The sequence below is a fragment of the Moschus berezovskii genome, chromosome 3 (assembly GCF_049115385.1).
Source record: "Moschus berezovskii isolate FMDL1 chromosome 3, NW_MosBer_1.0, whole genome shotgun sequence".
Lineage (NCBI taxonomy): Eukaryota > Metazoa > Chordata > Mammalia > Artiodactyla > Moschidae > Moschus > Moschus berezovskii.
In genome coordinates, this window is record NC_142462.1 from 63,079,534 (window position 1) to 63,104,174 (window position 24,641).

Sequence of the window (24,641 nt, forward strand, 5' to 3'; positions counted from 1 at the left end):
GGAGTGGGTTGCCATGCCCTCCTCTAAGGGATCTTCCCGACCCAGGGATCAAACCTGTCTCCTGTGCCTCCTGCAATGCAGGCAGATTCTTTACCCACCGAGTCATCAGGGAAGCCCACTGAGTCACTGCTGCTGCTGCTGCTAAGTCACTTCAGTCGTGTCCGACTCTGTGTGACCCCATAGACGGAAGCCCACCAGGCCCCCCCGTCCCTGGGATTCTCCAGGCAAGAACACTGGAGTGGGTTGCCATTTCCTTCTCCAATGCATGAAAGTGAAAAGGGAAAGTGAAGTCGCTCAGTCGTGTCCGACCCTTAGCGACCCCATGGACTGCAGCCTACCAGGCTCCTCCATCCATGGGATTTTCTAGGCAAGAGTACTGGAGTGGCGTGCCATTGCCTTTTCCGACTGAGTCACTACAATGTTACTATTCTGTAATGTCGCGTAATCTTAATATCCCAAATAAATATCCATCGGTCAACTTTTGGCTTCCTTCATACCATAGGGTTGCAAAAACTCAGACATGACTGAAGCAACTTAAAACACACACACACATGCCACAATCCAGACCAGTGGGAAAATAGAAAAATCCAACAGGTTGAGTAACAAAAGACCAAAAACAGATACTGTATGTCCACTGATCAGAACTGAGTCATTCATTCTTTCTTTTTGCCAGGACCATGGCCAATACTGATTATTCATGTTAGTTCTACTGCTGCTGCTTGCTGCACTCACTGATTCTGACACCTGTGGATTCCGATCTGGCTGTTGTTCTGTCTCCTTTTCTTTACCTGAATGACTTCCTTTGACTGGGCCTTTTGCCTCTACCAGATTCCTCCTGTGTACCTAAACCTAAACACCTAAACCATGTCCTCCCCGCCCTGAGACTGCAGATTCTTCGTGTTTGTTCATATGAAACCATAAAAACAAAAGCAATTAAAAAGAAATAATGCAGTGTATGTAAATGGTTAACTTTAAAACCTACATACAGGTAGAATAATGAATCTGCTACATTCTGTTGAGTACTTTAAAAAATTACCTTATATATTTTACACTTAAAGAAAAGTTATAGGAGTAATATGAAGATGTCCCATATTCTTGTAAACTATATAATAGTCCAGTTGCATTGATTCTTGTAGGTAAAAGCATTTATCATTGAAAACCAAAAGCAATGGTAACTTTCTGATGTGTATCTAATTACTGATTTTTGCACAATATAAAGTACATTAAAATTTTTTTATGAAAATAATAAGCTCGGATAGCATAGTAGTTATCACTGTATTATAATGCTTTCAATTTTTAATTATAGTATTTTTCTCTTTATGATATAAGAATTAGGAAACATATTTTTAGGAATTTAGCATAAATAATTACATATTTTATATGGAAAAATAATAATAAACCCCATGTATAATGATATATTAATGATCTCTGACATCACTATCCTCAACTGTCATCTCATAGTTTTCCTAAGAGTTTTACTATAATTTTCCTAATATTCTAAAGAGCTTTACTGTATTAAACCTGAAGTTTCCATCCAAAGTATAAATGTATTATTGAAGAAGGTAATGCATGGTATTTGTAAGTAGTTATATTTCATTTTCTCATAGGAAGTGTTTTACTGAAATGCTGAAAATTAAAGTTTTATTATTTACTTTGGTTGTCCAATTAACTTTCAGTATGCAAGTGTGGATGGGTTCCTACTGAAAATGACATTTGTGAGACTGAATTGAACAATTCTGGGGGATAGCTTAGTTATTGATTGAGCAGTCTGGAGGGGTATTCTTTCTTAGTACAACAGAATACACTTGTCTGTGACTAATTGTAACCTCTGAGGAAATTAATTTTTCAAAAACCCTCAAAATTATGTTGGTATGATTATAAGAGTCTTTTTTTCTCTGTTATTCTTCAATTTCTGGAAAATTTATTGACCACTTATGGTAATTTTGGACCAATTTACTTTCATTCTTTCACTTTTTATCTGAGCATCTATAACATTCATTAGAACTTGTCTACAAAACCAAGTGGGACTCTCATCTTATCCATGGACTGTAGCCCATCAACAGCTTTAAATTTATGATATTTTACTACTTTAACATGTTAGCTTATTCTTTTATTCAGAAATATCTAATTATATAAACTTAAGGAATGCATGTTTTAAATGTCTCTCTTATTATGTCTTAAGTGATATAAAATTATCTCCCACTAGATCAGTTTTATACATTGTAATCAATAAAGCCCGCTCCATTTACATAAGAAGAAATTTAGGCAACAAGGGATTTGTTTGATCAAGTTCAGGAAATACATAAGATGAAAAGTTGTTTGTGATTTAAATTTTGTGATTTAAGTTGTTTTGTGATTAAGGTCTCTAATCCCCTGTGCTCTGATAAGCCAATTAATCATAAAGAAATTATGGAGCCCTTGTTTTCTTCTAGTTAGCTTCTATTTTCAAGCATTAATTTGGTTCATAAACAGATAATATTTATGAACATGAGAAGTTAGCTATCAACACCGTATGTGTCAAATGGAATGACACAGACAGAGGAGATCATAGGAGATATGAACATAGGCATTAGAGAAATAATATACTGCAGGTTTCCCTGATTAGAAACAGTATCACAGAGGAATTGAACTTGATCTTGAAATGGGAAGACATGGGTAGGTAGAGAAGAGTTAGGAGACTGTTTATACAGATTAAAAAATACTTGTGGACACAGCAGCAAACAGATAACTAGGTGGTTTTGTTAGTCAATTTGATTGCCTGGAATGGAAAGAATTCTGAGTGTCAAACTTGAAGAACAAGGTTGAGAAAGAATTGCACAGTCTTGTTAGACCAAAGATTTTGAATTTAGTTCCTATGCTCAGGGACAAAGTATTGTTTTAGCTATATCAATTCAGAAAGTTCATGCAGAATAAATCAGAGAAAAGTGGAGAGAAAAGCATGAACTAGGTCACTGTCCATAAGAAGGGACATAGATTTTCTACATTCGTAACTGTTTATTACTGTTTTATATGTATGGAATGTTTAAAACATAGGTTTTATCCTTTCTGATTTTTAATATCAATAATTGAATTCTGCTATCAGTCATCTTTAATGTAAATAAACATATACATATTATGCTACTAATTATTAGATATTTCTACACTATTTCATGGCTGATTTATTTTACTATTCTGGTGATACTTAGGGGAAATTTACTGCTATAGTTGTTTTTTCACCCAACTTCTTCCTTCAAAATCTAACGTGTATGTTTTAATTTCGTGAAAAAGGTTAGTCCAGGTATTTCAGTCTTCATCCTCACGTGGAAATTACACCAGTATGGTTTTTCTATAATACCAAGATTGAGAGGGTATTGATCCTGGTTCAGATGAAAGAAAATGATCAAAGTATTACTAGCAAAGTTCTAACTTTGCTTTTCAACTTGTATATTAAAAGGGAGTAAAAAAAGATTAGTAACTAGAATAAATGATCTTTATACATTTGACAAATATTTATTGAACACCTACTATGTGCCAGGTACTTTTCTGAGTACTAGAGATACATCAATGAAAAAAAAAAAAGACAATCCCTGTCCTCAGGTGGCTTACATTCTAATGGAAGGAAAACTAATAGGTAATAAGCATAAATATTAAGTAAATTACCTTGAAAGATGATATATGCAGTTGAGAATATAAAGAGCAGAGCAGAACAAGAAGAATAAGAAATAAAGACTACTTCATTGAGAAGATAACAAGTGATCAGAGACTTGAAGAGAGTCAGTCATGAAGAAATCTTGGGGGAGAGAGTTCCATGCTGAACAAAGCAACCATTGCAAATATTCTAAGGAAATTCAAGATCTCCCCTTCTGTTTGCATTAGGTTTTCATGCTCTTCAGGTCTCCAATACATTTTTGGGCTTACTTCCCACAGGATCCATCACTACTCACAAGGTCTCTGAGAGAAGGAGGTAGTACAGCATAGGTACAGATGAAAACACATCATTGGCAGTTTATCTTTGGCATCAACTCTTTTAGGGTCCCTTTCTGCATTCTCTGGCTGTCCAAATCTCTGTATCCTATCTTTTAGATCCATCTTTGCTACTGAAGGACTGAGTTGCAATCTTGTCTTGGTGAAGGTGCAGTTGTGTTATTGTATCTATCATGATTTTATTTTCAAAATGTTCCAATTATCCTAACAATTGACTGTGCTGTACTGTGCTTAATCACTCAGTCATGTCCAACTCTTTGCAACCCCAGTGACTGTAGCCCGCCAGGCTTCTCCAGGCAAGAATACTGGAGTGGGTTGCCATGCTCTCCTCCAGGGGATCTTCCCAACCTTGGGATCGAACCCAGGTCTCCCACATTGCAGGCAGATTTTTTTACCTCCTGAGCCACCAGGGAAGCCCAAGAATACTGGAGTGGGTAGGCTATCCCTTCTCCAGGGAAACTTCCTGACCCAGGAATTGAACCAGGGTCTCCTGCATTGCAGGCAGATTCTTTACCAGCTGAGTTACCAGGGAAGCCCCAACAATAGATTATGAGTATTGTAATATTGAATAAGTTTATGTAAATTGATACTTGTGAGAAGAAAATATTCTTCATAAAATCAATGCCATATACATATAAATTAAGCAATCCATTTTACATTGATTATTTGGAAAGATAGTAAATGTAATCTTGCAGGTTACTTTACTTTTGTAGCAAATAAGGAAAAAAGAAGACCTGAATGTATGCAGTTTTGATCTTTTTGTATGAAACATTATTTTACATATGATAAACGCCAAACACATTAAACTATCAGTAATATCCAAAGATATATTTAAGTCATTACATTGCATATCCTGTTTTTTTTTATAACCGTCACTTCATCACTACCATTTTCATCTCAAGATTAATTGTCTCTTTTATGGGATCTAACCAACTAGTGTCCTTGGCAATGCAGTTTATTGTCCTTGCATTTTGGGGCAATTTGCCACATAGTTCAATTGGAAAACATTTTACCATCCCAGGTTTAAGTCTTAATAAACACCATCAATTTTATAATCAACAATACAGTTGTTAGGGTAGAGAAGATTAATGTCTCTTACCCTAAAGAGCATCTAGATTTCCTTTCAGTTATAAAAAAAAAAATCAATAAATTTAAATTCATTGATGTATGAATTGGTAATCCCCGTGATGAATACAAATTAATAGTTTTATAGACCTAACAGGAGCAGAAGTAAAATGTTTATAAAATTTACATTAATGCTAACCTGCTTGATTATGTATACCCTCTCCTCCTCCCACCCCACAGAAAATCTTCAGTTCAGTTCAGTTGCTCAGTCATGTCCGACTCTTTGCAACCCCATGGACTGCCACATGCCAGGCCTCCCTGTCCATCTTAATACTCTTACTAGCAGAGTATTGTTACTGAAGGATATATTTTCTCACTATCCATACTTTGATATAATAAAAACCAGTGTAGAACAGTAGTGTAAAGCAGTGTTTCTTAAGCCTGGGTGCACATTGGGAGGGGAAAACTAAGGCTCTCCTGCCCAGATCCGCCTATAGGACCACAATTTCATTGGTCGGGGTTGGGTTGCAGGCACAGATTTTTAAAAAGCTCCTCAGCTGATTCTAATATGCAATGAGTTGTGAACAGTATAAACAAAAGATGAAACACAGGTATTTTGCGTTGTAACTTTTAACATTTTTTTGAAAATCACTTAGTCTCAATATCCACCAAAAGAATAACACTATTAAACAAAGAAAAAATTAGCAAATAAAATAATTCTGTTGCAAATATGGCATGAGGGATTTTTAAGCACTAACAGCAATAATAAGGACTGTGGGAATTAAGACACCAAAGGTAAGCTTTATAAACAGGACATTTATTAAAGAAATGTCCTATCATTCGTGATGACTTGGGAAAGAGAAAAAAGACTTATTAAATAGCATGGTAAACTTAATTTCCATTTAGAATGAAATAAGCTTTCAGAAAGTATTTACTTTTGGAAGAGTGTATATTTTACAATTCGGAAAACTCAAACTTTTAAATATGGTGGTAATCTTATTAAAGGATATGATCTTCTCTCAGTCTGATCTCTTTGCAAGCCCATGCACATGCGCAGTTGCTATTGTCTTCCCTGAGTTTGAGTTATGGATCTTATTACAGTTGACCCTGTATGGATCCTGCATGGACCCTGTTATGGATCTTAATACAATGAGGATATCAGGGGTGCTGACCCTCTTTGTAGTTGAAAATCTGAGTATAACTTATAGTTGGCCTTACATACACTCAGTTCCTCTGTATCCATAGTTCTGCATCATCAGAGTTAACCAACTGCAGTTCAGGCAGTACTATAGTATTTACTATTGAAAAAAAATTGGCGTATAAATGGACTCATGTAGTTCAAGCCTGTGTTGTTCAATGGTTAACTGTATTTTCTTCTATAGGATTCCATACTTCCCCAATCCTGAAAGGTACAGCTGTGATTTTAATAGCCAGTTTTCATTTATCATTCTTCAGACAGTAAGCTCTATGAAGGCAGAGTTGATTCAATCGCAGCTTGTGCTAGTGGTTTAATTTCTAGCATGAAGGCTAGCACAAGTTAACTATTTGTTGAATGAATAAACATTAAATTTTGTCCAACATTATTCTAACTTAGCCTGATTTCCAATCTAAGTTATAATAATGTAGAAGGACAGAATCCTTTGAAAGCCACTCGATAGCTGTATTCTTCAGAACGTTAAGTGTAAAGTCTTGTGCCATCATGTTAAAAGTGTGTCAGAGATCCCCATCTTTGGCAGCATAACTGCATCTCTGCAGGATTTAGCTCTTGTGTCTGACACCTTCAGCAATCCCAGCCTGTGTCCCAACTTCTTCAGTCATCTGTTCCTTGTCTTTTAGTTCATATTGGCTCTTATCTTGTCCTTCCCAAACATCATACTGCTCTTCTAATCATAGTCTATCTTAGTGAGTCCTTGACACTTCATCTTCTCAGGATTCCCTGGTAATGTATATCACTTTACTTAATCAGAGATCCAAAAGCTTTCAAGTGGGAGAGTCATCTTGACACAGATGAGCTCCTCCTGCCTACCCCATCTCCTCCAGTGAAAGGCACCAGAGGAATAATACGGTGTTTGTACTCTAAGCTTCTTAAATCAGTTGGATTTCTTTTCTTGAATCTGTAGGTTTGTTTGCATCATCTCTGAATCTGCTTACATCTACTCCAGTCTAGAAATTAGCTAGGACCAATAACTGGTGTATGTTTTCTAGCATCACAGTATTGAATTAACATGAACAAGAGTATTAGATGTAGATAATTGCATGTGATAACCACATTTATAGGAATAATTTATTTTAAAAATAATATTGCTTCTTATTTAAAGAATTTTAATCAAGTAGATTCTATGTAGTGTATTGGCAAGTTAGCAAAGATCTTAGAGCTAATTTAAAAATTCTACTGCTTGGACATTATCCAAGTTAAGCACTCTGCACTCCAAAAGACACATCAGGACAGTTAAAATGGGAGAAAACACTTACAAATCATGTATCTGATAAGTGTCTTACCCAAAAGAACTCTTACAGATCAATAATAAAAAGACAGCCTAATCTGAAAATGAGCAAAGGATTTAAATAGACATTTCTCTGGAGAAGATATATTAATGATCAATAAGCTGCAGTCTATGGGGTAGCAAAGGGTTGAACACAATTTAGCAATTAAACAGCAACAGAGCATGAAAAAAAACTCAACGTCATTAGCTACTATAAGTAAGTGAAGTGAAGGTCTCTCAGTCGTATCCAATTCTTTGCGACCCTATGGACTGTACTCCATGGAATTCTCCAGGCCAGAATACTGCAGTGGGTAACCTTTCCCTTCTCCAGGGAATCTTCCCAACCCAGGGATCAAACCCAGGTCTCCCACGCTGTAGGTGGATTCTTTACCAGCTGAGCCACAGGGGAAACCCAGTTACTATGAAAATGCAAATCAAAACCACAATGAGATGACACTTTTCGCCCACTATAATGACAACAGTCAATAAGAGAGAGAATAATAAGTGTTGGTGAGACTGTGGAGAAACTGATTAGTATTGTCATAAACCCAGCCATTTCACTTCTAGGTATCTAACCAGGGGAAATGAAGACACGTGTCCATCCAAACACTACGTAAATGTTCACAGAAGCACTGTCCATAAGAGCCAAAAGGTGGAAACAACTCAAATACCCATCAACTGGTGAATGCATAAATAATGTCAGTGTATCTATACAGTGGAATACTATTCACCAATAAAAATGAAGTATTGATACATCCTACAACACTGATGAACCTCAAAAACATTTTCCTCCATAAAACAGGGAAGATGCAAAAAACACATATTGCATGATTCTTTTTAGTATGAAAAGTGCAGAACAGGCAAATAGATTAAGACAGAAATAAGATTAGTGGTTTGCCAAGGACTGGGGAGAGGAGTAAAGAGTGATTCTAACAGTCACATCCTTTTGGGGGGTTCTGGAAATGTTCTAAAATTAGATTTGGGTGGTAACTGCACAATTCTGTAAATTGAACAAATATGAATTAAACATTTAAAATAGGTGGATTTTGTGGTATATACATTTTATTTCAATAAAGCTGTTACCTTAAAAATATATTACTAGTTTTGTGGAGAGATACAAATATTTTCTGAGCTGCACTGCAGAGTTTAGGGCTTATAAGTTTAGAAATAAGGATCTGTTTCTCCTAAAATTTAGTAGAGAAATAGTAGCAAAAGCTTGTTTTGCTTTTTAGATAAGGCTAGAATAAAATGCGGAGAAGGCAATGGCAAGCCACTCCAGTACTCTTGCCTAGAAAATCCCATGGATGGAGGAGCCTGGTGGGCTGCAGTCCGTGGCGTCGCTGGGGGTTGGACACGACTGAGTGAGTTCACTTTCACTTTTCACTTTCACACATTGGAGAAGGAAATGGCAACCCACTCCAGTGTTCTTGCCTGGAGAATCCCAGGGAAGGGGGAGCCTGGTGGGCTTCTGTCTATGGGGTCACACAGAGTCGGACACGACTGAAGTGACTTAGCAGCAGCAGCAGCAGAATAAAATGAGAAGAAAATGAATATAGGTTAGCATATAAAGTTCCAGAAGAAAAACTGCATTTCCCATACATGGTATGTGTATAAGCTTTAAAAGATACTTGAATACCTTTCCATGACTTCTGTAGCTAATTCTGTTGTGGGAATAAGGAATTTGATTATTCCTTAATAAGTTTGATTCCCTTCTTCATAGTATATTAATTCAAGAACTGAACAGCTTTCACTCTATAACATTTTTCTTATTGTTTCAACAGGGAATGCAGATATTAATTTCATCTTTTTGCAAAGTGTAAAGTGTTGATGTAATAATAATAGCTAATACTTATTGATTGCTTGCTGTATGCCAGACACTGAGCAGTTCAAATCCATTTCCTCACTGATGTGTTATAATGGCACAAACGCTTACTCGGCTTATTTAATTGCACTCTTCTTTCTTGTGTCCTATTTCATGACCTTTCTCTGCTGTTTCTTTTTTCTACTCCACTACTCTTTCCCCACCCACCTTTAGAGCAAATTATTCAACTGTTGGCTATACTATTTGTTTCAGAGTTTCACTTTTTAAAAGCAAGTGTTTTGTTCACATTGTTCTGCCTTTGGCCAAAGACCAATTTGATATTACAGAAAAATATAAAATCAGATTTTGTGCTGAATTTTGATTGCTTTAGTCAAAATGTTCAACTGGTTTGTTTATATAAACCTGTCTTAAATCAAAGAAAGGTGGGCTGAAGGGGAGGAGGTCTTTGAAAGTTAAGTGGTAGATTCCACAGGAGAGTAGAATCTTTTGTGAAAAAATCTGCAACAGAGGACAAAAGAAAGAAAATACTAGTTCACAAAAGGTGTGGGTAAAGGACTGGCTAAGCAAACCTATAACAGAAGATGTGGACATTTGTGAGTATGCCTCAGTGCATTGCATTAATAATTTGCATATTAAGAAGTCACGAGTCTTCATGTTAATGAATCTCTAACTAGTCTCTGACACAATAGACTGAGCGTCCCTGGAGGAGTCATTATGGCCCATCATGTCAATGATCTGCATATTAATGACTCCCTTACAGGCTCATCAACAGGTAGCCTCATAGGCTTCCATTGGGTTCTTTTTCATTTGCTTTTTAAATGTACCTTCTCCTCCCTTCCTTTTGTAATACTATTGTGAAGAATTGACAAAAAGGTGCATTAAGATGATTTTAATGTGATGTAAGTTCACAAAAGCATTAAATTTAGAAATAATACATTAAGACTTTCTGAGTCTGCCTACAAAACTTTTCAAAAGCAGTTACATACAAATCCAGTTTGATAATAGCATTATTATTTGGATTTTAACACAAACCATCCAATCTAATTTATCATATTTCTCTTTTCACTGATATATCAATTTGTGCTATGATTAGCATAAGTAGAATAGCTAGTTTAAAAGTGTTTGTGAAACTGAGTTTCTTGAAAATGGAAATGGATTTCATATAATAAAGATTACTAAACACTTACTAAAACTATAAAACTAAAAAGCAGAAACTGCTAAGATATAGAATTTTTAAATATAAATGAATTTTAAATTAAGAGAAAAAACAAGACAATAAATAAATGGTCCTAGGATCTAAAAAAATGATTTCATTACTTATAAATTTAACATTTAGTTAAAAACAATCATAGGAAGGCAGTATTTTAATATTTTTAACTTGATTTGGCTTGCCCTGACTTTTGTTGGTCCTAATTATTATATCATTATATGTGAAATGCTGGGCTGGATGAAGCACAAGCTGGAATCAAGACTGCCAGGAGAAATATCAATAACCTCATATACGCAGATGACACCACTCTTACGGCAGAAAGCGAAGAGGAACTAAGGGACCCTTGATGAAAGTGAAAGAGGAGAGTGAAAAAGCTGGCTTACAAGTCAACATTCAAAAAACTAAGATCATGACAACTGGTCCCATCACTTCATGACAAACAGATGGAGAAACAAGGAAACAGTGACAGAATTTACTTTCTTGGGCTCCAAAATCACTGCAGATGGTGACTGCAGCCATGAAATTAAAGACACTTGCTCCTTGGAAGAAAAGCTATGACCAACCTAGACAGTATATTAGAAAACAGAGACATTACTTTGCTGACAAAAGTCTGTCTAGTGAAAGCTATGGTTTTCCGGTGGTCATGTATGGATGTGAGAGTTGGACCATAAATAAAGCTGAGTGCTGAAGAATTGATGATTTTGAACTGTGGTGTTAGAGAAGACTCTTGAGAGTCCCTTGGACTGCAAGGAGATCAAACCAGTCAATCCTAAAGGAAATCAGTCCTGAATATTAATTGGAAGGATTGATACTGAAGTTGAAACTTCAATACTTTGGCCTGATGTGAAGAACTGAATCATTGGAAAAGACCCTGATGCTGGGAAAGATTGAAGGCAGGAGGAGAAGGGGATGAAAGAGGATGAGATGGTTGGATGGCATTACCAACTCTATGGACATGAGTTTCAGCATGCTCTGGGAGTTGGTGATGGACGGGGAAACCTGGCGTGCTGCAGTCTATGAAGTCGCAGAGAGTCACACATGACTGAGTGACTGAACTGAACTGAATTATTATATTTAAGATATCTGGTGATTTTTTTACAAACATAAAAGGTATAATCTCCTATATGAAATACTGTAGAACTGCTCTACTAGTACTTATATTGAATTACACATCATTTCACCTGATTTACTCTACAGATAAAGGGAAACGTATTGATATATGCTTGAAACTCTCAAGAGACAGGAATGGGACAAAGGCTGGGGGAAGAGTTGTAGAAGCTTGACACTTTGCCCCCCATTAAAAAGAAAAGAGCAATCATATGGAAACTATACTGTCTTGGGAAACAATACAGGGCACAGATGCTCAGGGGAGTGGCTGCCACCCTAAGTTGGGCAACAGATCCTTTGGGGAGGGGAGGTGTCACTTCCGAAAGTTTTGATTTCACAGTCTGGAAGTCTCATGCTCCTTTGATTTCCTTCCTGCTTTCAGCCCTTCCAAATACAACCTTTCCACATACACCCTGGGAATATCAATTTACATTTTAAATTGCCTTTTTCTTAAAACAGTTTTCAAAACAATATGTAACACAAGTTCTGCAGTGCTTGGATGTCAAAGCTCAGTATTGAACATACCAAGTATCTTAGTGATACTTACATGTAGATTTCACAGAGAAAACAGGTTTAATCAGGATTTCCTTAATTTCAATTAGTTGACTCACAGTCATGACTCTGTGATAATGACATTTTACACAACCACAAACAAATCAGTAATAAATAAATCCTGAGAATTAGTATCCTTAGGAAAAAACAGATGTTAATAATTATCTGATAATATTTGAAAGATGGATGAAGTATAAAGTTCTTAGAAATCACTTTGTAGAGGAACATGGAGAATCCAAATGTCAGAATTCTAAAGTAGTAAGAGTCTCATCTGGACAATCACTAATTTTTTGTCATCCATGGATGACAATTACTTCCATTAAGAGTCGAGGTAAAATAAGGACTTTAGACCCAATAAAGTTAAGAATTTTTTCTGATATCTCTCTGATATACATTCTTTAGTTTTTCCTCCATCACTTAAAAACATTTACATTTCTCTGTTGCTAGAATATAATTGGCAGATTGTGGTAGAATAGTCCCTTGGGCCAGGTTTACCTATGTTTTTTTATCCATTTAAAATTCATGGATTCTGGTTGTAATTGCATTGCTCCCAAAGCAACTTACAATATTTTTGTTGCTCACATGTGAACGTCCAAGATTTGACTTACTTACAGTTTAGATTCTCACATTTTGGTATTCCTTTAGGAGACACTCTAAGGAGATCTTATCTCTACAAAATTGCAGATGATGCCCAGATTTGATCACGGAATTAAATCCACATAATTTTTTCTAATTCCTGTGGGATGGGGTGAGCAAGAAAAAAAATAGCACCCACCACTTTGACACGACAAAGCAGATTTTAAAGTAGCAATCCTTGGCAGAAGACAGAATTAGGAAATGAAGCAACTTTGGAAATCAAACTTACCAAAGAATTCTTCAACAGGTTATGTTTTTCGGTTTCTTCTTTCTCTGCTATTGAAATTTCTTGCATCAAGAAGGCATGGCACCATCGTTGTCAGTATGTTTTCAAGATCAAGGACTGAGGCAATAGGCAATGTGCTAAATTTAGTAAAAGAAATACAGAAGATTTTTGGGAACATAGCAATTCAGCTTTATGGAAAACAGGACAGTGACTCAATAAAACCATCTGGTCACTAATGTGGTGGTATATACTTAGTTAAGCAATTCACTAGAGTTTACTCAAGGGTCTTATGGTTTGCCATGGTTTATGCTTACACTTTAAAAGTAATAAATTAACTTATATCATATGTGTTATCCAATATATTTGCTCATCCCAATCACTTGTAGATATTGGTAGTTTTTTTTTCATTATTTGAGAAGTTTTATCTGGACATAGTAAAATAATGGGGGGACAAATTATTGTATAATCTACATTATAAATAATACAAGACTAGTTGACAAATTGTAGTGGTAGGATTTCTGTAGGTATTAAATTTGAAATGCTAACTATAAGAGTTAATTGAGAATTTATCTTTACATTACAATGTTAATAGTTATTTCTATTGATCCTTCTAGCATTTATATGTCTTTTGACAATAAATTAAAAAAATTTCCAAATCATATTTCAAAATTATATTTATAGGATATTATTAGCTATATAAATATGGAATCTTAAGTCAGAAGGCATGCTATTTAATATCAAAACTGAGAAAGGCAAATTTTTTCTATTTTGAACAATAAAGGAGTTGATAGGTAGTGGCTGCCAGGCTGCATAGAGAACGGTCACCAGGCTCAATCTGGACTCAGCAATGAAACCCCTTGATCTGTTATCAGTGTTTGCCATGGATGCTAGAGAGGGAGGCCAGCATGAGAGTATTGTATTTAATATCCCTAATCTAATCCGGAGCTTTCACTTTGAAGATAAGGAATGTGATGCCCACAAAAACCATGTTCTTCAGCATATTAATTATTAGTCCCCAGATTCAGCATCTTAAGGAAATACAAAGTCATTTAAAAATGTTTATGTTTTCTCTTTGAGATTATTTTTGCTTCATTCAATCCTTTATTGATGCAGAACTGTCTTCATTTTGTTTTCCTTTCCAGCATTATCATCAAGGAATTGAATTTTAATGCATGTTTTCATCCTGAACTCCTTTTGGCATTGTGCCTTTAAACTTTTTTTCCTTAGACACTTTTGTTCACAATTAGACATTTATTGCTCTAATTGTCTTTCTTTTGATCAAATACTTCTTTTCTGTTTTCAGTTTTATTCCTGATCAAAAGAAGACTACTGGTGTTGTAACACCAAAGGATTAGATACTGAGCCCTTGTAGTTGGTTAATGTATTATGAACTTCATCTCTCATTATGTACGAGTTTCTGCTCTCCTCCCTCCTCCAAATCATAAATGGCTGTAAAATGTCAGAACACAAGGAAGTCCATTTTTAGAGAAATATCACAATAAGATTATGAAAATAAACAACATATAATGCATAATTACTTATTTCAGGAAAACCTTTTCAGTATAAGTATCCACTTAGCAATGCCAATTCTAATACTAAAATATTCTTCTTAAGTGTCTTTTAAAAACTCTTAAATGAGGCACATATTATTTGTAACTTAAAAGCTCTCCTTTCATTTATTTTCCTTTCTTTCTTTAGGGAAGGAAGGTAAAGGAAATCAAATGAGAGAACCAGCTTTGAACAAAGAGGGCAGACTTAACATACTTTTTGAGGAGTTCAATATTGACTTTTTAGCTGCTTATCAGAACAAGAGGTGATGGCTAAGAATTCCAAGTTGGTTATCTTTAGTCAGTGCTGAGTACTTTCAAGCAGAGTTGTCAAGAGACACAAATGCAACATTCATGACCCATTTTGGAAATGATCCTTTTTTTATGCCAACTTTTTGATTCCTCTTGGAACAGAGTTACACTTCTACTAACTATAACCTAATCCTGACATTTACCCTGACTGGCTGGGTAATTCCATCACATTAGACAGATTGTGTGGAACAGGTTTCACTCATATTTTAAGAGATATATGAGCTTTTAGCACAATAGCATTACAGAAACTCAGGAAAAATGATATTACTACTTACACTAAAACTACTACATTTTGGCAGTGTTAAAATTAACCATAACTTTAAAAGCCTAAGTGCCACATACCTAAAAACTGCAGGAATATTAACAGGGTGCGTAGATTCTGACACTGAATAAATCAATTGGGTAATAACAGAAAGTGTGAATTAGCATTCCCATGCAAACTGTATTTAGTGAAGACATTTTTAAATAGAAAGGTACTTTCACTGATGATCTAGTGATCTTTCTTTGGAGGGTGGCCCTCTGACAGTAAGGTATATTTTAAAAAAAACTAAGCGAGTATGTTATCATGGGCGGCCAGTTTTACACTTGAAGGTAACTTGTGGGAAAAAAGGTAGCTTGTGGATTAAATTCATCAGAGAATGGAGTTGAGTTGAGTTGAGTTCAGTTCAGTTCAGTCGCTCAGTCGTGTCCGACTCTCCGCAACCCCATGAATCACAGCACGCCAGGCCTCCCTGTCCATCACCAACTCCCGGAGTTCACTCAAACTCATGTCCACAGAGTCGGTGATGCCATCCAGCCATCTCATTCTCTGTCGTCCCCTTCTCCTCCCGCCCCCAAACCGTAACAAATATATAGATAATTGCAAGTAAAAGGAGAAACATGGGAATTGGTTACTGCAGCAGTGGAGAACTAATGATCAGCTTGGTATTTACTACATGTCACTAATAATGATAATAACAATAGTGATAATAATAATAAAACATTTATTAAACATTTCCACATATTGAGAATTATGTTAGATAATTGCCCTGTGTATAAGGACTAGGCAATGATTGGAGAAAAAGGAGACACAGGGAGGTTAAGTGTTGTGTTGAGGTTAAGGTTTGTTGGAGGTTGCATGGCTAGTAAGTGACTTAGTAATGGGTAAGTGACAGGAAAGATAGATTTGAATCCAGATCTTTCTGCTCTTTTTCACTATGAACTGACTAAAATAAAAGCCAGGAAACTAGGCATAACCTACTGAGGCACTGTTCAGACACACATTCCCGAGAGTAGAAAGGAAGGCTGAAAAGTGTCTACATGAGCGCCCGAGAAGCAGATTACCCAGCCTGGAAGACATCAGAAATCAGCCAGCAGACTAATTCAAGACTGCTGATTTACAGAACAGGAGCCACAGATGACCACTGACTTAATTCTCCCTTTTTTAGGTATTGGAAAGGGCAATACTTGATTTCTAACTCTCATGAACGCAACCAAGTTTAGGCAGAAAGAAGGCATCTTTAAAATCTACATCCAGGCAAGTGGCCAACTCTGCAATGCTATGAACTGTACCCTGTCAGGCTCCTCTATTGGAGGCAGATTTTTCACCCCCTGTGATACCAGGGAAACCCCACCTCCAAGGAATCGATCAACAAATCACACTGATGCTACAAATTTGATTCCTCTTCACCCTCCTAATTGCCATCACCTTTATCATCATTTGTGCCTGAAATATTGCAGGAGTCTCATGACTTACCTTCCTGCTTCACTATGGCTTATCCCATTCAGGCTCTCCTAAAGAGAAATCCTTAAGTGTACTTCCAGAGATTGGTCCCTAAATGTAAAACCTACCCTGTCCTCTCCCTTTTAACTCCTCCACTGCCCCCCTTGTCACAGCCAGCCCTCCTCAAGCATTGGTTTAAAAAGTACATAAAGAAATCAGACATTCAGTCCCACTTTTCCTGGCACACTAAGTCCTTTAAACCTGACTTTAACCCCAGTTCCATTCCTTTGCATTAAAGAACAAACAGCCCAAACCCTCTGAACATCTCTTTGTTTCTGGATGGTTCTTGTCTTTTTGTGCTTTCTTACCTTTAATTCTTTGACCACTTCTTATTTATTCTGCCTGGAATGACCTTATCTTTTATCTCTAGTTGAGGAAGTCCTACTTCCCATAAACATAAATTTTCCTTTGTGAAAAATTCTCTGATTCCTCCAACTGAGTGCTCTCCTCATTTCTGTTCTTTTTTCTCTGGAAAATATCATATCCCATTATTTATTATAAAATTCATCACATTATAATAATTGCCTGCTGATGTATCTATTTCCATCATTACATTAGAGCTTCCTTGAGGTAATTATATATATATACATATATAATTCATCTTGGATTTCTCAGTGTTTATTAGAATGTATGGCATATAGATTTCCCAATGTTTATTAGAACTTAGAGCATAGAGTGGGTGCTCAACAATGACCTATCTAATGATTAAATAATACTAATGACTGACTATAGTATATATTTAAGGTACACTAGTAATGAATTATCCCTCCACAAATGACATATCTTTTTGACTTTTTAATTTCTAAATTTATACTAGATTAAAATTTTTTTTGTTTAATTATTTAAGCCCATAGTTAAAAACTTTGCCTTTTAACTTTGGAGGGGGAGGTACTTAAAACATTATAAGACACAAAAATACGCATGCTTTATTAGAATTTTTATGACACTAACTTTTAATGAGGAGAGAAAAGAAGAACAATGTTATGATAATGCTGATAAAAGGTAGACAGAAAGGAAGAGTAGGAATGACACTGTGCATTTATTCAACACAATGTCAGACACTGTTAACCACTAGGAAGACCAGTAAGAAACTCCCCTGCTCAAAAAGGACTCAAGGAAAAGACAATCTCTTTAACAAGTGTTGCTGGGAAAACTGGCCAACCATGTGTAAAAGATTGAAACTAGAACTCTTCTAGAACCATACACAAAAATAAACTCAAAATGGATTAAAGATCTAGATGTAAGACCAGAAACTATAAAACTCTTATGGGAAAACATAGGCAGAACACTCTCTGACATAAATCACAGCAAGATCCTCTATGACCCATTTCCCAGAGAAATGAAAATAAAAACAACAATAAACAAATGGGACCTAATTAAATTTAAAATCTCTTGCACAATGAAGGAAACTATAAGCAAGGTGAAAAGGCAGCCTTCAGAACAGAGGAAAAATAATAGCAAATGAAACTACTGACGACGAATTAATCTCCAAAATATACAAGCAGCTCATGCTGTTCAATACCAGAAAAATGAACAATCCAATCAAAAGTGCATCAAAGAACTAAAAGACATTTCTCCCAAGAAGACATACAGATGGCTAATAAACACATGAAAAGATGCTCAACATCTCTCATTATTAGAGAAGTGCAAATCAAAACCACAATGAGGTATCATCTCACGCTGTTCAGAATGGCTGCCATCAAAACGTCTACAAACAATAAATGCCTGAGAAGGTGTGGAGAAAAGGGAACCCTCTTACACTGTTTGTTGGAATGCAAACTGGTACAGTCACTTGGAGAACAGTGCAGAGATTCCTTAAAAAATAAAATAGAACTGCCATATGATTCAGCAATCCCACTGCTGTGCATACACACCAAGGAAACTAGAATTGAAAGAGACACATGTACCCCAGTGTTCACTGCACCACTGTTTACAATAGCTAGGACATGGAAGCAATCTAGATGTCCACTGGCAGACAAATGGATAAGGAAGTTGTGGTACATATACATAAAGGAATATTAGTCAGCTATAAAAAAGAACACTTTTGAGTCCTTTCTAATGAGGGGGATGAAACTGGAGTCTATTAAACAGAGTGAAATAAGTCAGAAAGAGAAACAGCAATACAGTACATTAATGCATATATATGGAATTTAGAAAGATGGTAATGACGATCCTATATGCAAGGCAGCAAAAGAGACACAGATGCAAAGAACAGACTTTTGTACTATGTGGGAGAAGGTGAGGGTGAGATGATTTGAGAGAATAGCATTAAAACATGTATGTTACCATATGTAAAATAGATAACCAGTGTAAGTTCAATGCATGAAGTAGGGCACTCAAAGCTGGTGCTCTGGGACAACCCAGAGGGATGGGGTGGGGAGGGAAGTAGAAGGGGTGTCCAGGATAGGGAGACACATGTGTACCCATGGCTGATTCAAGGTGATGTATGGCAAAAAGCACCACAGTATTGTAAAGTAATTATCCTCTAATTAAAATAAATAAATTACTTTTTAAAAAAAGGACTCAGAATATAAAGGGGAGACTAGAAATTTTCTCTAACATATTTCATTTCTACCATGACTGTGTATAGTTCCGGGGCCTATCATCATCAACCATAAAGTTCTTTGCCTTTATTTTCAAATTTTCTAAAGTTGTCTTAGTTAAACCCTTTAAATGTAATTAGTCATAGAACAGATACTTTGGGTTTTGGAGTGGGATTTTATCTATACACAGCCTGTAATTTAGACCAGAAAGCAATCCATTTGTCTGAATATATTACCAGAAACTAGAATTTAACAATTTAGATATTTTAAATGATACAATAAACACCAGTAAAACAAAACAACTTACCATTTCCTGATTCCTTTCCTCTGACTCACCCCACTTTTATGTAATCATAATCTTGAAAATCAAGCTTTCTTGTTTACATGAATTATATCCTATGTATTCCTTAATAAATATATTTAGATTATTTCAATAGCTTTTAGCACAATAAAAAAGAACCTATTTTGATGCAATGTTTTAGCACTGTTCATTTAATATTATATGTTGCTAAGATTTATCCATATTTTTGTATGTCTCTGTGTATTTTAAATCAATTTTGAGTGCTATATATATTTCTCTTGTGGTATACCAAGTTTTGCATCTACTCTTCCATTGATAAACATTTGGATTGGTTCAATTTTATGTAGTTGATCATGATCAACTATCAACTGATAAAATTGATAGTCAATTTTGTCAATTGAATAAGTATAAAATTAAATAAGTATAAAATAGCATTTCCTTGTGGTCTTGATTTGCATTGCTCTGTTTTTTAATAATGCTGACCATCCTTTATATGCTTATTCACTATGTGCATTTTCTCTCCTGTGAAATGTCTGCCCCCTCCCCTGATTCTATTGAAATGTTTGTGCTTTCTTATTGAATTGTAGAAGTTCTTTATATTTCTTGACATTTATTTTGTGTTGATGCTGTATAATATAAACATCTTCTCCCAGTTTAGTTATATTTTTCTGTTATATAGAGGTCTTTCGATGAACAGAAGTTTTAAATTTTAATAGAGCTAGACTGATAATCTTTTTTGTATAGTGTTTTATTTTCCCTTCTTTAAGAAAACATTTTCTACTCTGAGGTCTGAAAAATATTCATATATTCTACTAAGAATTTCAAGGTTTTTGACATGTAAAATCTTAATCCATCTGGAATTGATTATTGAATATTTGTTGTGCTAATTTCACTTTTTTCCCATGAGGCTAGGTAGTCATTTTCCCTTTCTCCATTTACTGAGAAGTCCCTTATTTCACTGATGTCTGACATGCTACTTTTATCAAATACCAAAGTTCTAGATATGTGTGGATCTGTTTCTAAACTCTCAATATTTTCTTGTCTCAGTGCCAACATAATTGTCTTAATAACTATGTCCTCATAAGAAGTATTGAAACTACATAGAGGTGCTTCCTCTACTATTTCTCAGAAGTAGACCAGCTATTTTTAGTCCTTTGTTCTTCTCTTTAGAATCATATCTTCAAATTTTGTGAAAACATGTTTTGAAATGTTGATTAGAAGTGAATTTGTAGATCAAATTTGGAGATACTGTCTTCATAATTTTCCTATCTATGAACATGGTATATCTCTCAATATTTTCTAGGTCTTTAATACTTATTGATGCAATTCTATTCTTTTTCCCTGTAGGAGTTTTACACATTTTCTATTAGTTTTTTAACCAAATATTTGATATAATACTTAAATTTCATCTATTTTTGATTCTTTTCCTTGTATTTACCTCTAAATCTAAGATTTCCCTCCTATATTTCTGTCTTTATATGTTTTTGTAAGATATCAAAATGGTAATACCCAGTTTGATACCTATTTGTCCTCACAGTGAGTTAAAAGCAAGTTCCTTTCCTTTTGATGAAATTATTTTAAAAATTTAAGCATTCTAAAGAATTTAATAAGAAAAATGATTAATAACATTTTGTTTAGGCAAAAACATAAAGCTTTAATGATATTTTCCTCTACAAAGGAGATTTTAAATATTGTTATCAGATGAAAGGTAAAGAAAGAATACTTAAATGCTGTTTAATGGTTTATATATTTTTAAGAATACATAGATTTTTCTGGACATGGAGAAAGAAAAATGTGTCAACTTGCAGTTGGATTTCACAAAAATAAATCTTTGTATAATTATAGGCCTGATTAAACAATATAGATTAAAACAGTATCACTTATGGTAATATAGTATTTTCTAATGAAATTGTCTCTGTAAAAACATGATTTTTATTTCTGAGTCCACTGTAAGGTACCAAATAGCTTTGGCAAAGCAAAAATTGAGCATCATAAATGTATACAAAGCTGAATTACTTCTTACATGATCAAGATGGAAGAACTTGTAATTTTCTTGTGATTTGTCAAAACAAGATTAGCTCTCTGGGGATTTGGATCAACCCTGTCCATGCAATGAAAACTAGGTTCTATTATACAAATTCATCAGTCATTGTAAACTCTCTGGATTTCTTTTACTGCAGAAAAATCATTGAGAAATGCCAGTAGGAGAAAATTCAGCTGAGATAGTACAAGAAAATGTGAATATTGGTCCAATCATTTCTGACAGACTGACTTGTGATATAACTATACACAAAATGAGCTTTTCACTATTTTCTTGCTATTGTCGTGGACAACTCTACATTCTTATAATTCCATAAATACACCTATAAACAGAACACATTTGAAAGACAAAAGTATCTTTCTCAATAAGTATGCAGAATATGAGAGAAAAGCAAGCATAATCTGAATTATTTTAAAGAAAAAAAATATATGCTTCTATATGAATGACCAAAGTCTTGGCTGTAAAACTGGCCTTTGGCAATACACACATGAAGACTTTAAACTGTGTATAAATTTAGTTGCTTTTTAGTTTCTATTAAGTTTGTTTGTTTTCTCCTTTTCTGGAGAGAGAGAGTTAATATTATGTCAATTCAACTGGAAGAATTTTGAGTAAAATGGAACACAAAAAAATTAATAATTGGAACATTAGAAAGTAATTTCAATGACCACAATGGACTGTCAGTTCATAAAACTTCATCATTTAAAACAAGAGAGAAATATTTGAACTTTCAAAGTGAGAATTGTGGGATAATCTATTTTATATATATTTTTCCTTTGCTGTATGTTTTAATGAGAGTAAAATAATTTTGTTTATAATTATGGTATTGTGTAAATAATTTTTACATTTTTCTACAACTAATATACATTATTGCATCATTCTAAGAGATTGTTTTAATGAAAAAACATACAAAGTAATGCAAGAAAATGTGAAAAGTTAAATATTTGTTTAGCTTGTAACTGGTTTGAATTTCCAATAATAAAAATGCTATACATTTATAGTCCCTGAAAAAGCATAACATTTTGTTGTAAATTTAACAGTAAAGAAGAATCATCGGTAACATCAGATGAGAATAACTTTGAGAATTCAAAGGTTACAGGTAATATTTATTTAATTTTTAAACAATATATTTATTTTGTTAAAGCCTACAACTAGAACAATCTTACATAGGTACAATTATCTTAACTTTTCAGATACCTATATCCCAACAATTGTTTGTTCTCATGAGGACAAGGAAGGCTTGGAAACCAGTAATCAAAATGTAAAAGATGTAAGCAGGGAACAGGATGAACGTAATGAAAAAGAATTAGAGCCCACGGTAAGTATTCTGGTTGCCAAGGTATTAGAGAAGATGAATCCATTTATGCTTCAAAGATGCTGCAATGTCTGCTTTTCAACAGCTTCAACTAATATAATTTGCAAATGTGAAAGCATAGCCTATTCTGTCCTTGCATCTCTGGCTTCATCAACAAGGCTAGTGATTTGATTTCAGTATGTTACTTCAGGTCTCTGCAGTGGCAAATTAATGACATTCATTTCTTATCTCTTTACCAGCGGCTCTGAGTAACAGTTTGTAGGAATTACAGAAGAGGTAGCACTATCCTGATGTGCATTTCTAATCTTTGTGACAAGTGTACACTTATCATAAACTCGTCTGTAAAATGAGGGGGCTGGACTGGATGATTGTTAGGGTTCTGTCCAGCTCTACAAGTCTGCTTCTTGCATTTAGCAGCTTTTTTTTTTTTTTACTTGCTTCCATCTTTGTGAGAATTTCTAAGTTCTATATCATTGGAAAGTATTAAATTACCAAATGAGGATAAAATAGCTTGTGCCATAATTTTCAGACAAGAAACAAATTCAGAACTGTACAATTTAGTATTAAATTTTTTATCATAAATTTCACACTTCGTGAACATTCAATCTATTTGGGATTTTTAGGGGGATGGTTTAGATAGCATTTTTATCACAAAGGAAGAAATAGGAGTAAATGAGTCACATAATGCAATTTATCCTTTACTGTATTTGGTTGGAGCTCATATCATTAGGATACATGGATTCATAATCATCGAAGATTAAAATGACATTTGCCTCTTCAAGTGTCAGTGCTGAAACAGAAAAGAAATAGAGCTCATCTCTTTCCCCACACATTCCACCCTTTCTATAGTGATATGGAAGCTGCATCACTAAAGTATGCAATTTACTTTGCTCCAACTTTAAGAAACTACAAAGTTGTCACCCACTGTGAGAATTCTCACCAGCTGAAAGTTAACACAGCCATTTTTTCAAACCACAGAATATAATGAAAGGACTCTGAAAAATCACATACTTCACCAATACACCTCATTACAATGAGCAAGCACAAATATAAAGTTTGTTTAGAAGTTACTGAGATTGTACGTCCAATAAATGAACAGGGAGCTGTAATTTAGATGCTAATTTGCTCCATGCTGACGTTAATGCATAAAACAATGAAGCTCTATAATAGATGGAAATACAACCAAATCTGTGGAACCCACAGGCATTGGCTTACAAGACAGCTGTGCAGTTGACAAGTAACATGAGCCTTATGTGAGAAGAAGGGGAAAACGTAAGATTTGCATATAATTATTGAGATCATGCAAATGTCAGTTATGAGGAGAAAAAAAAACACAGGCATCTCACTGTTAAATCCTGACAGTTGGCATCACTGAAGAGCTCAAATACATTTGAGTACCAGTTGGCAGAGGGTCATTAAAACAGAATTTGCAGAGACATTAACTCCCTCACTTTTCTTTGAGTGACGTTTTGCTATTAATAGTTTGCAGAGGCTTTGCAGAAAACATATTAATAAGAGAAACTATAATAGGGGCACCTACAGCAAGTGTAAATGCAGCAAGGGGCATCCAGGAAGCTGCTCTCTAATTGATTAGCATGGAGCTATCAATGTGTATATCCTAAGTGAGGAGAAAGTGCAATGACAAGCAAGGATAGTTGAATAATACAATGTGATATTTGGAAGCTGGGAAGGAGAGTTATTAATTTTGGCCCCTTTTCTTATTAATCTCATTCCTAAGTCATAGCCTACAAGAATCTCC

General features: G+C 34.9%; 1 protein-coding gene across 2 annotated transcripts in view; it reads left to right on the forward strand.

Annotated features, from left to right (window-relative positions):
* The window catches only part of PPP1R3A (protein phosphatase 1 regulatory subunit 3A), a 40,265-nt gene that overhangs the window by 12,178 nt on the left and 3,446 nt on the right, over nt 1–24,641 (forward strand). The window contains exons 2-4 of one of the 2 annotated variants that reach the window (XM_088834540.1): nt 6,995–7,093; nt 22,608–22,666; nt 22,761–22,885. In XM_088834540.1, the coding sequence (XP_088690666.1) occupies nt 6,995–7,093; nt 22,608–22,666; nt 22,761–22,885 (283 nt within the window). The remainder of the gene's footprint in view (nt 1–6,994; nt 7,094–22,607; nt 22,667–22,760; nt 22,886–24,641) is intronic. The other variant, XM_055420843.2, reaches the window with a different exon arrangement.